The following is a 15,710-nucleotide window of genomic DNA, read 5'->3' as shown; positions in this document are numbered from 1 at the left end:
GTGAAATAAAAATCTTCAATGGAAACTTCATCTTTCTAAGACCATGAGATCTCTTGCTTTCCTAAAAGAGAACAAACTCTTATTGATCATAATTATAAGTTAACATGACTAGGAAGAGGAAGATGATGATGGTGATGAAAGAGAACAACAATATCAACAAAATCAACAGGAAAAAAAAGAAGATGCAATTGAACTAAGAACAAAGACAAGAATCAAGAAACAAAAAAAAAAAAGAAGCAACTTAAATGCATCAAGAAGACCTCCAGAATTCAAGATCCTTAAATGAGAAAAAGGGGACATTCATCAGCAATCACTTGGCAGTATTGTTTTGATGAGATTTTGCATGCCATATTAACATGTCCTAACCATAATCAATTTCAATTCAGGTCTTCTCTAGAACTTTCATCAGCAGTCCTTCCCCATGTTTCATACATCCAGATAAATTCTCTGGGTATATATCTACACTCCAAATTATTTCTCCAATTGACCAAGCTGACACTGAACCATATTGCAGAAGATGCAAATCTGTTTTGGTCAGAGTGTCAAATATAAATTGATAAAAAGATATTAACTCCTAAGATCCTGCATAAATTTGTTGATAGAGAAAAGAACCCTAAAGTTGAAGCTGCATGGAAAGACCAAAATGAAGTAGTGAGGACAAGATGAGAAAATATGTAGTACAAGTTGGGAGCTAAAAGAAACCGAGATTACAAACTCAAATCAATTAAGGGGTTGTATTTGTCACCTAATGCTCACATTGAGAAGCACCTTCAACAGGCGCAGCTGCAACAAGACCAAGACACAATGTGTGACATGTGTATCAAGATACATATGCTGGAGAAAACAACATACACCCAGCTTTGAGAAAGATGTTCTTGTTAAATATATCCAGTTTGGACAACCATCATCACCTATGTGCATAATATTATTAGATGGTGTGCAAAAACCATAGAAGAATCATGTAAGCAATCAATGGCTTGGAAATAAATATCTACTGGTCATGGCACAAAAATCCAAATTCTAATCTGAATTGCATATGTTACAATAAGATGCAACCTCATCTTCCATATGAATAAAAGAACATGGAAGACATCATCATACATACATCTACTAATTCTTCTGTTTCTAATGATGCTAGAATATATGTGTCATCACAAAGACAACTTGCATCAACAGTCTCCACCATCATTAGGACATGTCTCACTTATTTTACATCAATTGTTATTCCTTCTCTTGCTTGGGAAGTTTATCATCAGGCCTATCAACTCTTCTTTGCAAACTACACACTACCTTTGAGAGAAGACTTGCAGTTCTACTGTCAAGATCATGCAGCAGTGTGACAGTCTTGGGAACAAACCTAAACTGCAATATAAAACAAAGTGCTGAGAGAGACATAGTAGTTTGACTAAAGGGTCGTGGTTGAGTACCAAACAAATCTCTGAAGATACTGAGATTCCAAGAAGATATGTGTGATGAGATAGAGACTTTATTGGTCTGTGGTTTGCAGAGGATGAAAGCTCTCAGATGAGGTTCCCCAGCAATGAGGCTTTGTGTTTGTATGTGTGTGTGTGTGTCTGAGAGAGAGAGAGAGAGAGAGAGAGAGAGAGAGGGGTGAATTACATATATACATTCATGTGAAACGGGAAAACTAGGTCAAGTGATGCTACAGAACCGAACAAAACAAAGTGGACATGCAGGATAGGGTTGGGCCAGAGTCTGAAGAACCCATGGAAGATAACCCCAGATGATTTCTCAAAGCCGATGTAGAAAGCAGAGACAGTCACTTCTCCATCATGTTGCAAAACAAGGTAGATAGTCATCGTTTCTACTTCCCAAACATGGATGATCAGAAAACTAAGGTAAAAGGCACACATAAAGCGTTCTCATAAGAACAGCTTTGTCATGCAATGTGGTCTCTTCGTCCGTGGTGTAAGCATCCATGCGAAACAGAACCAGAAGAGAAAGAGAGGAAGATCAAATATCATGTGAAGTCTCGATCTATAACTTCAGGCATACAAATGCAAGAAAGATGTCGAATCCAAGAAGATGGATTGAAACAGCAACTCACAGCGAGGGATATATATGTTGTCAAGATTGATCACCTCCATGTCCAGATTTTGCGATCCACTCCGATACCTAATAAACTCTCTCGCTCTCTCTCCCCTCTCCTCTCCTCTCCTGTCCTCTCTCATATCACAAGCAGCAACATCAGCAGTAACAACAGAAGAGTCAAAGGGACTAGGAAAACCAAACCTGATCGATGTATAGCTAAGCTCCTGCGTTTCACGTGCTCCCATCAGCAGATGAAACTGCCAGATGATCTGATTGGCTTCTTATGAGGGGAAAGATCAGATCATGCTGGCAGCTTTATCTCCTTACGGTGCACCATCTGATCTATCCACACAGAGTGAGCGGATGAAGGGATAGAAGGAGGGTATGAGAGAGGCTTGGGATGGTGAGAGGACTGACAGATAGCAAGAAGGGGAGGAGGAAAGAAGAAGGCTGGAGTGCATTTCCTGGCCTTTGGTATTTTTGGGGTTACCATAGGTTCCAAGGAAGTCTACAATATAAAGGGAGGGGGGTGGTGGTCCCTAAGAAAGGGATATTGAAGAAGGTCATGCAGAGGCCACCACCCACCACCACAAAGAATAAAGGCTCCTATATTTTTAGTGTGAGCTTATAATAGCTTTTGGACTGACCTTTCTCATGCATCTCCACGTTTCGTTAGGAGAGAGAGGGAGTTGAGGGACCAATCTGCATGCAGAGTTCCCTTTGTCTCTCCTCAGCATCACCATGAGAGGAGAAGTCTGTGTGTGTGTGTGTGTGTGTGTGTGTGTGTGTGTGAAGCATTCCAATGTAACAAGGCCATGTTACTAAATGACCGTTAGCTTAGATCTCTCTAATAAACAACAATAATAATAATTTCATATCATCAAGACAATGACAACAATATGGGCATTATATGATTTTTTTTTTTCTTTGTATTTTTCTGATCAAAGATTTTTGTTGGACTGTCAGCTTGTCTTACTGTTATCTTTGAAGGACTGGTTCACATGATCTTGACTCCATTAATTATGAAATGATAGCTTCCATCTTCTGTCACTGCAATCACTTTACTTTCTCATTCTTCAGTGTTTGACATAGAAAGATATCAATTGCCTTTTTCTTTGGCAAATTAGCTGTTAACTACTTACGTATCTCATATCAAATTAAACTGATTAATAGTTGGCTTTGTTGCTGCTTATTTGGAGGCTTGTCTTCATGGCACTGGCCAAGCTTTCACCACACCCAATTCAGAAACTACAAAGCAGAAGGCTGTTTACCAGTGACAAACCTAAAGCAAATAAACTCTAAGAAAACTTTGGTTGAGCTATCTAATGTTCACATCAGTCCTTGCTTAATCAGTAGACTAACAGTGATTTTTCTGTGGATCCAAGTGGTAGTTGTACTGGCCAAACAGTGGTTGCATAAATATTTCAATGCCATATGAGGGGTGTGTGTGTGTATGCCTTCCATGAAAACATCTGGACTTGATTATTGATGGTCTAAAAGTATTTGTCCTACAGCTTGTAGGCTGATAGGTTGTGGTTCATGTGAGTCTTCCTTGAGGACCACTGTTTGGATACTCTTGCAAGTCCACTGCTCTGCACTATTAGTTCATTGACAGCAATTGATTTGGCACTCAAAAGTTGCAAAAGGAGACACAAGAAAGTATACATATCCAGTTTTCTTTTTTTTTGGTGCATGTTAAATCATTGCATTCAATGGACTTGGCCTGATTCAGAAGGGTCTGCAACAGGTGACAGTGTAACCACATCAATTAAACATGCCAACATTTTCTGCATGGTGTCTTCTGCTCTCTTCATGAGACCAAATGCAGGTTGAAGGAAAGTTTAGCAAGGAGCAGCTCCAATCAGTTGGATGTGACTTCTTTTAATTAATTTGTTGGTAATTGCACCTATATATTAACCTCTAATTATCTTGTACTTTTAGTACAAGAGGTTTAAGAACATACAAAAATAAATACTGTTAAAACATATGATTCAACAGGAAAATCACAAGAGGCTGTCTCCTTTTAAGTTTTGACATTGATGTCAGACTTGTTAAGTTGGGTGTCTCATAGATTTGTTCTTCATAATAAGTTGAGGGTTGCAATCGAAACTATTCTTCACAATCTAGGGAATAATTTATTTTATTTGAAGGAATACAAGGAATACTGTAAGATGCTATGGTGACAAAGCAAGATAGGATATAAATGTATAATGCCTTTGGATTAAATATCACAATCCTTATGAACACATGGCAGGATAAGTTTACTGGTTGTGTCAAGGATGACACTGATCATAGAATTGACTCAATCTGATCCAACCATCACTCACATCCTCTCTAACATCACCCCAAAGGAAAGAAGAGGAGTTTAATGCATTTTTATCTATGCTAGCACCAGTAAGTGTCCATAATGATACAGGAAATGCTCTTAAAAAAGACTCAACCAGGAATAACATGATGGTGGAAACATTTCACAGTATAAAAAAGATCTTGATCCAGAGAGAAGAAAGAAGATCTTGGTGAACCATTAGCAACTTTGGAAGTTTCTGGAGTTGCTTGGACTTTCTTCTCTGTTTGCTTTGGAAAGCCACAAGTAGTTCCCAAGAGCCAAAACAATCATCCTAAAATGTAGCCACACTAACTGCTAATTAGTTCCTATCAGCATTTGTTGTTGTCTTACAACTAAAGTAAGGGATTTTTCTTCATCTCTCTTGGTGTAACTAACACCTATTTAGGTCTTGAGGTTTGCTTGACAAAGCAACCTTGAGGAACTTCAATATCTTGACAGAGGAATCACAAAGACTTCAAGGAAAAGTGCCTAAGCTTGACATTCCTGGAAGCCAATAAAAAATTCCAACACAGGAAGATTAGACATATGAGGCCATTTGTACAGTTTGAGGGAGTGTAGGGTTTTGCATCTACAAGGTTAATTAATCAACTCTATGTGAATACACTTTCATGTATCTTTCTGTTCTAATGACCTTTTTCCTTCAAAATTATCACACAAATTTTGCTAGTTATCACAGATAAGTGGACTCCAATAGAAGTATAATTGTGATAGTGAAAACTTTTCACTTGACTAAAATCTTTTTTACTTAATTGTGGATTATTTTCATTGACATATACAATCAACAGAAGTATAATTTCAAGGGACAAGGATAAATCTGGAGCAAACATCAATTTCTTGTAACAGTGATGGAATGTTCCAGGTGAAGCTTTACTGATGTGCTGGCACCTGTTGAAGGTCAGGAATTTGTCATAGTTGAGACCCTAAATTGAGTCAGATAAGCCTACAGAAAGCCATATGTTGATAGGTCAATGAGTTCAAAGCATACATGACTGACATGGAAGCCAATAAAAATGGCTTCCATCATCTTAGTTGTCAAAGCCATATACAAAAGCAATCATATTGCAGTGTGAGTGCAAAAATGATTCATGGCCTGTCACATTGGATCCTTGTTTGGCATCAAACACTCACTTTAAACATACTATAAGAGAAAAAAAAAATCATTCACTTTAGGCATCTACTCTGGTGATATGCACCAAGACTATTCTGAATGTCATATCATGATGATGTCCAAAAGGCTCATAGAGTATACATATTGTTCAACTAAGACCAATATATATGGATGAAACTATTTTGTTGTAGAGGCAGACAGGATTATGAGCTGGTTATACATATCTGCAGGTACAAACTATTTCATGGATTGAGACAACCATTAAGGGATTCTGAGAGTGACAAGCAGCAACACATTTGGAATGTTGCATCATTCAGTTAATTGAAGCTTCATTTTGACCACACACATTGTTTGTTCTTAATTGACACCACAGTCTTTTTTTTTTCTTCTTATTTTCCCACTTGTATCTTAAATATCAAACTAGGTTTAGTGACAAAATCATGAATGTTGTGCAATAGATCACTACATTTTTCACTTTCAATTGTGCAAATGAGTATATAGGTGATAAATGCTTATAGATGTGAGTTTATTTCATCAAGATTCTGAATGCCTCTTGTGGACTTCAAGGCTGGATTCAAGTCATGCAAATCTAAAGACTGATCCTCTATGTTCCCGCTCTTGCAAAACAACATGAATAGAATGTACATATTGTTTTACATGGATGCTCTTTAACATCAATCAATCCACAGCAAAGGCAAGTGCTTGAGCCAGATTAGGCCAAAGTCCTGAAGTAGCTGAGACTGCAACCTTTTTATCATGCTGATGATGACCCGATCATAGCAGACCAATTGCAAGCACTTGAGATGTGTCACCTCAATGCACAATGGAAGCAGACATACTGGACCTGGAGGATGTTGATTTGAAGTGCACGTGATACATGATTCACCTCCATCTTCTGTAAGCTACTGTAAATTCAACATGGAGGAGGTGAAGCTTCACTGATATCAGATCATGTAACTTTTTTAACTTGCACACACAAGTGTACAAGGAAAGATAGGAATAAAGAATCCATGGAGATATAGCTGGATTACTGTCCTACTGTCATGGATTTGATATAAACAGCACAAACATTTGAGCCCACACTCACATACCGGGGTACTTTGTTCCCCAATAGCACCCTTCAGCAGACAAAGATAAAACTAGAATCAAAGGCAAGTAAAGTGGATCCTGCTGGCCATGGGGTAGTACTGTACCAACTGATAAGAGAATTCATGGATGCAATGGACAAGAAGCATGACCATGTCAATCAGCATAAGAAAAGGCATACTTACACTGCTATTCTCCTTTCTCGTCTTCCCTGTCATGGTGGTGGTGGTGCATCTATTGCGCCCAGCAAGGGAAGAAATGAAGCTGCCAGAGCATGACCTAGCCAGGATTAATGTCCTTTAATCATGTTTTCATTCTTTGGCATCTCCAGGATTCATGTTTATGGCCAAGTTCCTTCAAAGCTACAAGAGGGTTTATGATCAAAATCTAGCTTTTATCCTTGAGCTAGATCATGCTGGCAGCTTCACTCATTCCCTTGGGCACTTCTTCCGGCAACTTCCATCGGAGGATATAGAGAGAGGAAGATCTGAGAGGTGAACCGGTCTGAAAGAGATTAGTACGTGAAGTCAATAGTTTGAATCAGTTTAGATTCGATTTGCAAGAGAAAGGAAAAGAAAAAAAAATCCAAGATCTATAGGAGAACCCATAAAGTTCTCGACGTAAAATCCATGCATATGTGATGCATAATAGAAGAAGCAGATAAAAAAGAATCTTACACATGAAGAGAAAAAGGGGGAAGAGATCAGAAGAAGAAGGACGACACAGGTGATGAGTGAACACTAGAGAAAAGGTTTGTGGGGAGTATGACACAGATCCCTGATTTGTAGAGAAAGGAGATGGGAAGAGAACAAGCATCCGTAAGATGGATTCTGACTGTAAAGACTGAGGATTGGATTTCAGACAGATAGGAGTATGGGAGGAGAAGGCGAAGGAAGGATTTGACTGCCTCACCTTTCCATATGTGAGCGGATGCACACCAGTAGGGTTTCGAGGCTTTATACTACCGAGGCAAAAGAAACAAATCGTTGAGGAATCTAAGTAACATGCAGTGAACCCTTTGTAACTTAGTTTACACACTCCTTCCAATGTAAACAAAGTCTGCAACAGTTGACGAAAGATTCATGCAATTAAGCTTCACCATTCTCCTCCCTATAATCATACTTGTGTTCGGTGCATTTGGTATCCTCAACTTGGCTGTTGAATGACAGCGTTTAAGATGGGGTTAGAATCCAAAGGAAAGGGCTCTTCCCTTGTCTTCCTTTGCAGAGAACCACATGCTGAATCCGACCACACTGATTCCCTTTGTTTGCATGCATGTTAGCCCTACTCTTAGACTGCAGTACAAGTAAACCTAGCATCTTGTACTAATAAGCATCCCACCTTGAGATGACCGGTGAAACACTTGCCAGCCCATGCCACCACCGTGATCATATATCGTTTCGAGTTAGCTGGAAGAAGCACAGACCTTCTGGGTATCGACAAGGCCATCATACTGTTTTGCAGGTCGCGTTGCGTCCATGGGTTGCTGCTGACAAGAAAATGTAAAGAAACCCTAGATTCAGACAACTGAGGTGCGTGGTCCTCACCTCCCTCGCCTCAATGAGGAGTGTGGTTGCAGTACTCCATTGAATATAATCCAATGAAGGGAAGAGGGAGATGATCGATCCTATAGTTTACAGTACTCGATTGCGTTGGAGAGCTCATGTCGCCTTTGATCGCGCTCTGGAGGAGCTCATTGTCGCGCATGCAAGCGTCATTCCGGAAACACACGGAATATTTTCGCTTGCATGTGTTGCACTTGCTCGGCACGGTCACAGGGAGGCACATGGTGTGTGCCATTTCTTCGCATCTCAGCAAGCAAAGATGGCTCTGCTCACTGGTTTTAGGTTTCTTCTTAGATCTGAATCCAAACATGTCTGCATCAGTAATTGTATGCATCCATTTATCTTCACTACAGTGAATTTGCCTCCCAAGTCTGGTTTGTTTACATGCTTTTGTTCTTTTCTGCATCATTTACGTTTTCCCTTGGCAGTTCAATACTGAATCATTCCTTAGTCCTGTTCTTGATGGTTAAGGGTTTTCTAAGAGACGCTATGCTACCTACAACTCAAAGAACTTTCAAGGGATGATCGACCATTGGTGCTGTTCTTGGAAGCAGATATGTTCTCTCATTTGAAGCTGCAGCTCGTGAACAGATAGACAAATGCAAACTCAAATCATGTACTTTGTGATAGCTTTCTGACACCCTAAGAAACAGAGAGTCTGATTCCAGACAAGTTTCACCTACAGAAGAACAAAGACACTGCTCATGGTGTTCATTACAGGTGATATACACATGTCTAATTCCAACTTTGATGTGTAGTAACATATCAAGAAACCAGGAAAATGTATGCCTAATTGACCTTCATATGGTATATGTTAAAAGCAACAGATTATTTTCAAGGGGAAAAAGATGATAACCTCATTGTTGTGAGTCCTAATAAAATAAAGATTTTTGAGAAAACACAGGACCTACACTTGGAATTCTAACCTGTTGTGAGTTACTTGAAGTCATTGTTAAGTCAACCCTCTTAAATGATCTTAGCCAAGAAAATTAGAAGCTTCATACATGTAAAAGATGATTTACTAACTGAGGCTTTATTGTTCAGAGATACATATCACTGGAAACTCTTAAGGTAGCATATGGGAGCTTAATTACAGAGGCTTGAGTGCATTCAAGTCTGACAGTCTCTGGTAAAGTAATTGAAAGCATTTATATTGACTCCACATCCAATTGCCTGTCCTATTTATATATACTTGGTTAAGTAAGGTTTCTAATATTAAAAGTACTTTACATGTCTGATTTGATATTAAAACATCATAATTAAATAATTCTTTGGTGCATAGAATCAGTATAATTTTGTTACTCCGAAAGATATTCCCCAATATCTAGTTCAATTGGGGATTTTTAAGAATATAAGACATTATAAAATGATAAATTTCTAAAAAAACCCTTAGTTCTGAAAATTTTAGACTGAGCACTCTTGTTTCTATCATGGTGTTTTTTTTTTTTAAATTTAACCCTTATCTCTATTGGATCCATTGTTGTCTTTATTCATAGCCTTGCTTGTATCTTTGCCTTACCATCTCCTTTTCGGTGTGTTTCCATACTAGTCGATGGTCCCCGTAAGCTAAGGATGGTGAGGGTGAGAAATTACTCATTGCTTATGCCTTAGTGTGCAACTACCTATGTCGTCATCATTGGCTCTTGTATCGCGAGCAAAGATGATAAAAGTAAGGCACATGATGATCAGTTAATGAAAGTTACGATCGTTGACCAACGAGGATCACGGTCTTTGACTAATAAGCAAGCATGTGAAGACGAAGATAATCAAGGGCGAAAAGTGTTGGTTGGGTCAAAGACAAAATCGATAATGAGTGATGTTAAGGTAGAGATTATATATATATATATATATATATATATATATATATATATATATATATATATATATATATATATATATATATATATATATAGTTTTTTTTTGAAATAGGGGCGGATTGCGAGAATTTTTTCTGTGGAAATTTACCCTAAAAGATCAAGAAAAAGGAACAAGACCACAACCCTAGAATGAGGCGGGATTCGTTGCAATAATTGCATATGATCCGACTATACTCGGATGATAACGCTAATATCAAAATCCATTCAACGGTTGTGATGGTGTCCTTGAATCCGGAATCAAAGAGGTCTCTTGGCCCTCTGCTGTTTGCACGCGCTCGCGAGCTTTAGGGATTCCTCGCCCGTTTCGGATCCGCGTCGTGGTTTCCATGGAGGATTCGGCGAAGAGGAGGGAGAGGCTTCAAGCCATGCGCACGGAGGCCTCACGGGCCGCCGCTTCCCCCTATTCCTCTCCAGCCTCGGCGCCGGTGCCCCTGCCGCTGCCGCTGCCGCTTCTCTCAGAACCTCCGGTTCCGCTGCCAGGGGGCCTCGAGAGCCCCCCGCCGCCCGCCCCCAGGTTCGAGTTCTATTCCGATCCGATGTCGACCTTCTCGGCCGCTAAGAGGATGAGAGGCGTGGGCACCGGCGCCGCCGGATTTAGTCCCTCTTCCCCCTACCTCCCTCATCCTCCTACTCCTCCGCCGCCGCCGCCGCAATCAACCTTCCCTAGTGGTAATTCCGAATTTCTTTTATTTCTTGTCTTTTCCTTCCTATTGATTTGATTTAGGTGAATATTTTTTGATTCTGATTGTAAATAGCTGAAAGAATTGATGCATGCTTTTGGTTTTTAATGCGAGGGAAATTTCCTTGCAAGTAACTCAGGTTAATCATCCATGCAAGTTGCCGTCTGATGGGCATAATACTCCCTCCTTAGAGCTAGGTTTTAGCCTCATCTTTGTCATTCTTGAGTCCGCAACTTAAGAGTAATGATACCATTTAGATTTATTGGAGTTCTATAATTCTAGCAATTCCTTGTTTCTCGGTTGGAAGAAGGCAAGCCATGGTGTGGTAGTAAAGTTGCTCCTCGGTCTAGGTGTCCAGGGTTTAAGTTACAAAAATGACATCTTTGCTTGCAAGGGGAAGATAAGTTACAAAAATGACATCTTTGCTTGCAAGGGGAAGTTTGTGTACATTGACCCTCCTAAAATCGCATATTGGCAGGAGTCTTGTGCACAGCTTCCCTTTAAGTCCTTGCTCGCTTAGAGGAATTGGATATCAATTCCCTTATAGTCATATGGAGATCTAGTCAACATAACTATCCAAATGCACTTCAAAGCGCCCCTAATATCTCTTCTTTTTGCAAACCAAATCTTGAAATCCATTTCAACTGGTTTCCTCTATGATCTTCACTTGAATAACTTTTTAGTCCAATTTGTTTATAAGGTAGAAAAAGATGACTACCTCCATCCAAGTGTTGGGTTTAAATTATTGTCTTTCTGCTTTTTGTTATTATTTTAACTTGTTTGTTCTTTGGTTAAGGACTGGAATTTGGATTGTCTTTCAGGGTCTTGATGATTTTCAACCTGATGTGAGTCTATGTTTTGTTAGAAAAGGAAATTTTTAGCGATTAGCTTTTCTAGAACACCATAGTGTGGTGTACTTTTAGTTTGGCACATTATGGAATCACTTGTAAAGTGATTTCCAAGGTTTTGCAATCTGCATATCACTGGACTGAATATGTTAGACTCGTATAAGATCATTGAATTTTTTTCCTTTTTTTTTATTTCTTGAACTAAGACTTGGAGGTGTTTCTCTTTTCCTTCCTCCAACTGATTGAGAACCTTATTATTTATAAAAGCTTTTCTATTTCATTGATGGGTTAAACATCCATGCTTAAAACAGTAAATCAAGAACTGGAGTTAGAATCAACTCCCCTCCGGTGGTAGGACATTGTGAAAGTCAATTATTTCATCAGAACTTCTACTGCCTCTTAACTTATGTTTTATCTCAATCACATTAAATAGTGGGATCAGGCAATGAGCCATATGATAAGATTTAGTAATGCAATTAACTTCGTCAGATCTTTCTCTTGTTACCCTCTCCAACTTGTTTAACACTGGCACCTATTCAGTTCTCATCAAAAAATCTTTAAATGAAAGGGTTTTAAACAATTCAACTCCCTTTTATAAACTTTTGTTTTCTGCTGTGAAACAAATTATATGAAGTCAGATGACACGTCATGTGATAGGATTCTTATTGATCTTACGAAGTGCCATGAACTCTACCAATCTCTCATTTAACCCACCCAACTTTTCTTCATATTTTGTCTGTTCAGTGTTCATGAAATAGCTTTCAGACTGTAAAATTCATATGCTTGGAATTGCTTGGTATTTATCATTAAAATATATGCTGATTGTATGTCTTGGTGCATGCTAGATTCTACTTTGTGTTATATATTTTTTAACAGTTTGTAAAAAAGAGCAGATAGTTTTTGGTACTGTGCTGATTTTTCGTTGATGGTTCTTGGAAGAACTTTGTTTCTCTTGAATGATGCATCGAACACCTGATTATGGTTATGAAAATTAAAGTAATAATTTATTTATCATAAGTTCTTCATATGCATTTTTATTCTACAAAAGCATGGTTTCTTTCATGATGAATAGATTAAGGCTTTAATGCCATATTCTAACAATGTATATATATCTCAGTCTTTGTCATATTTAAATATTAGGATTTTGCATATGTATTCTTGAGAACTTTAGTATAGCTTATATATCCCTACAATTATTAAGATCCTCCACATTTCCAGTGTTGTTAAAATATATATAACCCCAAATTAAGAACTCTAGCCGTTGTTAACACTAGTCGATATGAGTTAAAGAATCTTTAAATAATATAAAGTACCTGAAATATCCCTAATGTTTTTAGCTTCATTATGTTTTTAAAGGTGTTAATGCAAGTTAGAGTTTAAGCTAACAGTTAATTTATAGTGTCTAATAGAGATGAATTACTAAAATGTGTCAGTTTAGCTTCATTATGTTTTTAAAGGTGTTAATGTGTAAGTTTATAGTGTTTTTATGCATGGATCTAAAATTACAATGGTCTTTAGTGTTAAAATAAATTACAATGGGTTTTAGATCCTTGCTTCCAATTGTAAATTTTTAGTTTTATTTTATTTTCGAGAATATTGGATGGGATGGGAACCTTCTACAAAATTGTATGGGTCAAATACATAAGCATCACTTCTGCAAGGATTGAAACACAGACTTGTTCAAGACAGAGGAGAACTGGCCAATAGGTCAGGCCTCAATTGGTTTAGTGATTTCTTTGTTATTTTGTATTTCTTTCCTTTTGGTATTGAAAATGAATCGCTACTAATATTTTCCTGAAAGCAAAGTATATGAAGTTGAGCATTATCTTTTGGTATGTTTTCTTGTTCTAGCAGGAATAAGGAACACATACATGGATAGCAGTTATGCTTCGGTTCAGCAGTTTCATATGTCCCAGCCTCCAGATTCTAGCTCATATGGAACACCATCACATGTACCTTACAATAGTCCATGGAGAAGCCCTGTTCGGTCGCCAACTCCCTTCTCAGGGTACCGAGGATCCCCTGCTTGTGGCCCAGGTTCCTGGAACAGATCCAGTGGAAGTGGCTTTCCCACATACTCTTCCAACAGTGTTCCTAGGAGCCCTCATTTTGGACCAGTAGAAAGTCCTAGAAGCATTGCCTTTAGTAATAGTCCACAATCTATTACTGGAAGAGGCAGGGGTCGACAATTTTGTGGTGGCCCAAGTCCTAGGCCAAGTGGTGGTAGAGGTCGAAGTTTTAGTGGTAAAGCCTCAGCTCGAGAAGATATTGAGCGTTACTACTTGAAGTCTATGATTGAGAACCCTTGGCATGACTTAGAACCAGTAGTTGGAAATATACTGGAGCCAATGGCTGGCCAAGGATATTGGCTTCCAGAATCAATATCCGGGAAGAAAAGCGAAGTATCTGAAACCGAGAAGAGAAACCAGTTCAGTTCCAAGTCAAGCCTCGCTGAATTCCTTGCAGCGTCCTTGGAAGAGGCCGTCAATGATGATTAGATTCCACCTCTAATTCCATTAGAAAGGTTCGCAAGTGATTTATACAAACATAACACTTTGGAATGCAAAGATCTTATCGTCAGCATCATGGACCTCTCCATTGGTAAGACTAAATCAGCAGCTAGATGATCTGAAAAAAGTTCCCTGGAGCAGTGTGCCATAAAGAAAAGGCAATTGGATGCAAGAACATATGCGGCAACGGTAGAATGTTCTTTGACAGTTGTAACAATGTTACACTTAAGAAATGTAAGCCAGAAAAGTTGAGGCAACGGTAGAACGTTCATCGACATTTGTAACTAAGAAAAGGTGCTGTGCAGCCTTGGTTTTTAATTTCCAGCCTGAAAGAAACTGACGTTCGATTTTGAATTCTGATGCAAATGCAATATTGCAGTAGTGTAACTCTTTAACATTCAGACTTGGTTTGCGGCTGACCAATCTACTAGCCATGGGGAAATCATTTTTGCGGTGATGCTGTTCCAGTTTAGCTGCATATCTGTTAACTTGATTAAATTGCTTTCAATAACAGCAATTTTGCTTAGGAAAAGCCCATATCGAATGATGTTCTCAGATTTAAAATAGAATTTCAAACTGCCCCTTCATCAAGTCACAGTTGATGCCTCGGTGCAGCTGGACTTTTCTCTAGTGTGGTAATGAAGTTCGAATTATTAGTTTTAAACTTTTCATTTTTTAATTTTTGTTCTTATTTTCTAATGAGCTCTGTTTGAGATAGTCAATGCACATTGAGTCAAAATCGATCCGATTTTTCTAAAAAGGGACTCATTTTTGTCATAATAGGATGTTATTAGGCGGATCCGATCCAAATCCAACTTAATATTATGACCAACATATATTTTTCCATAAAGTATTATAATATCGTTTGATAAATTTCCGATTGAGAAACCAATGCAACATTTCTTGGCATTACAGACAGAAATTTTAGAACACAGGAATTGCTTGCAACTTAAGAATTCCTTGTCGGTTAAGATCCATTTCTTCCTGCATGCTGCAAAAAGAAATTCTAGAAAGGCAAAAGGGAAGGAATCTTGGAATTTCAATCAGAGAGTAAGTTATCTCTGATTGATTCATCCCCAATATTTGCTTATCTTCAATGTCAATATTCCACATAATACATTACATTGGGCAAAATGAGCATATATATATATATATATATATATATATATATATATATATATATATATATATATATATATAATGTTCTTAAAAAGCTAATTGTTTGCTTACTATGAAAATTAAAGAAGTAAATAAAAAAATAATTTAAAAGTATCAACTAGTTTAGCTGGTAAATTTTTTTACAATTTATCATAAACTCCTGAGCTCAAATTTTATTAAAAATAATTTTTAAAAATTATCTCATATCTCTTAATTATAACGTTTTTCATATCATTCTAAATATATATTTATATTTTTTAATAACTTCGTATATCTACTTCAATATCTTCATCATAATAATATAATTTTTTATACAAAATCAACATATATATATATATATATTTTTTTTTTTTCTTTTCTAATAACAAAAGGTGAGGAGCTCAAATGCAAAAACATCCGCTATAGCCTTTTATTTTATTTTTGATTTTTTATTTTTTTAGCTATAGTCTTTTATAATAACAGGTTGTGTCAGTTAGTGC

General features: G+C 37.8%; 1 protein-coding gene and 2 long non-coding RNA genes across 3 annotated transcripts; 1 reads left to right on the top strand and 2 right to left on the bottom strand.

Moving 5' to 3' along the window:
- Positions 1-1,001: 1,001 nt before the first annotated feature.
- Positions 1,002-2,534, bottom strand: LOC135657276 (uncharacterized). The gene is made up of 2 exons (XR_010504740.1): positions 2,069-2,534; positions 1,002-1,362 (listed from the first exon to the last, which is right to left on the bottom strand). It is a non-coding gene; the product is annotated as an uncharacterized LOC135657276 (long non-coding RNA).
- A 3,385-nt stretch (positions 2,535-5,919) lies between these two features.
- On the bottom strand, positions 5,920-7,509 carry LOC135586153 (uncharacterized). The gene is made up of 3 exons (XR_010513006.1): positions 7,271-7,509; positions 6,779-7,097; positions 5,920-6,412 (listed from the first exon to the last, which is right to left on the bottom strand). It is a non-coding gene; the product is annotated as an uncharacterized LOC135586153 (long non-coding RNA).
- Positions 7,510-10,265: 2,756 nt separating this feature from the next.
- LOC135581870 (leucine-rich repeat extensin-like protein 5) lies at positions 10,266-14,474 on the top strand. The gene is made up of 2 exons (XM_065175940.1): positions 10,266-10,704; positions 13,418-14,474. Exons 1-2 carry the CDS (start codon positions 10,362-10,364, stop codon positions 14,059-14,061), a joined length of 987 nt encoding a protein of 328 aa, XP_065032012.1. The 5' UTR covers positions 10,266-10,361; the 3' UTR covers positions 14,062-14,474.
- The last annotated feature ends 1,236 nt before the right edge of the window (positions 14,475-15,710 follow it).

The sequence above is a fragment of the Musa acuminata genome, chromosome BXJ1-4 (assembly GCF_036884655.1).
Source record: "Musa acuminata AAA Group cultivar baxijiao chromosome BXJ1-4, Cavendish_Baxijiao_AAA, whole genome shotgun sequence".
NCBI classification, from domain to species: Eukaryota; Viridiplantae; Streptophyta; class Magnoliopsida; order Zingiberales; family Musaceae; genus Musa; species Musa acuminata.
The sequence above is the reverse complement of the archived record's forward strand: the minus strand, read 5'-3'. Positions and strand labels throughout refer to the sequence as shown.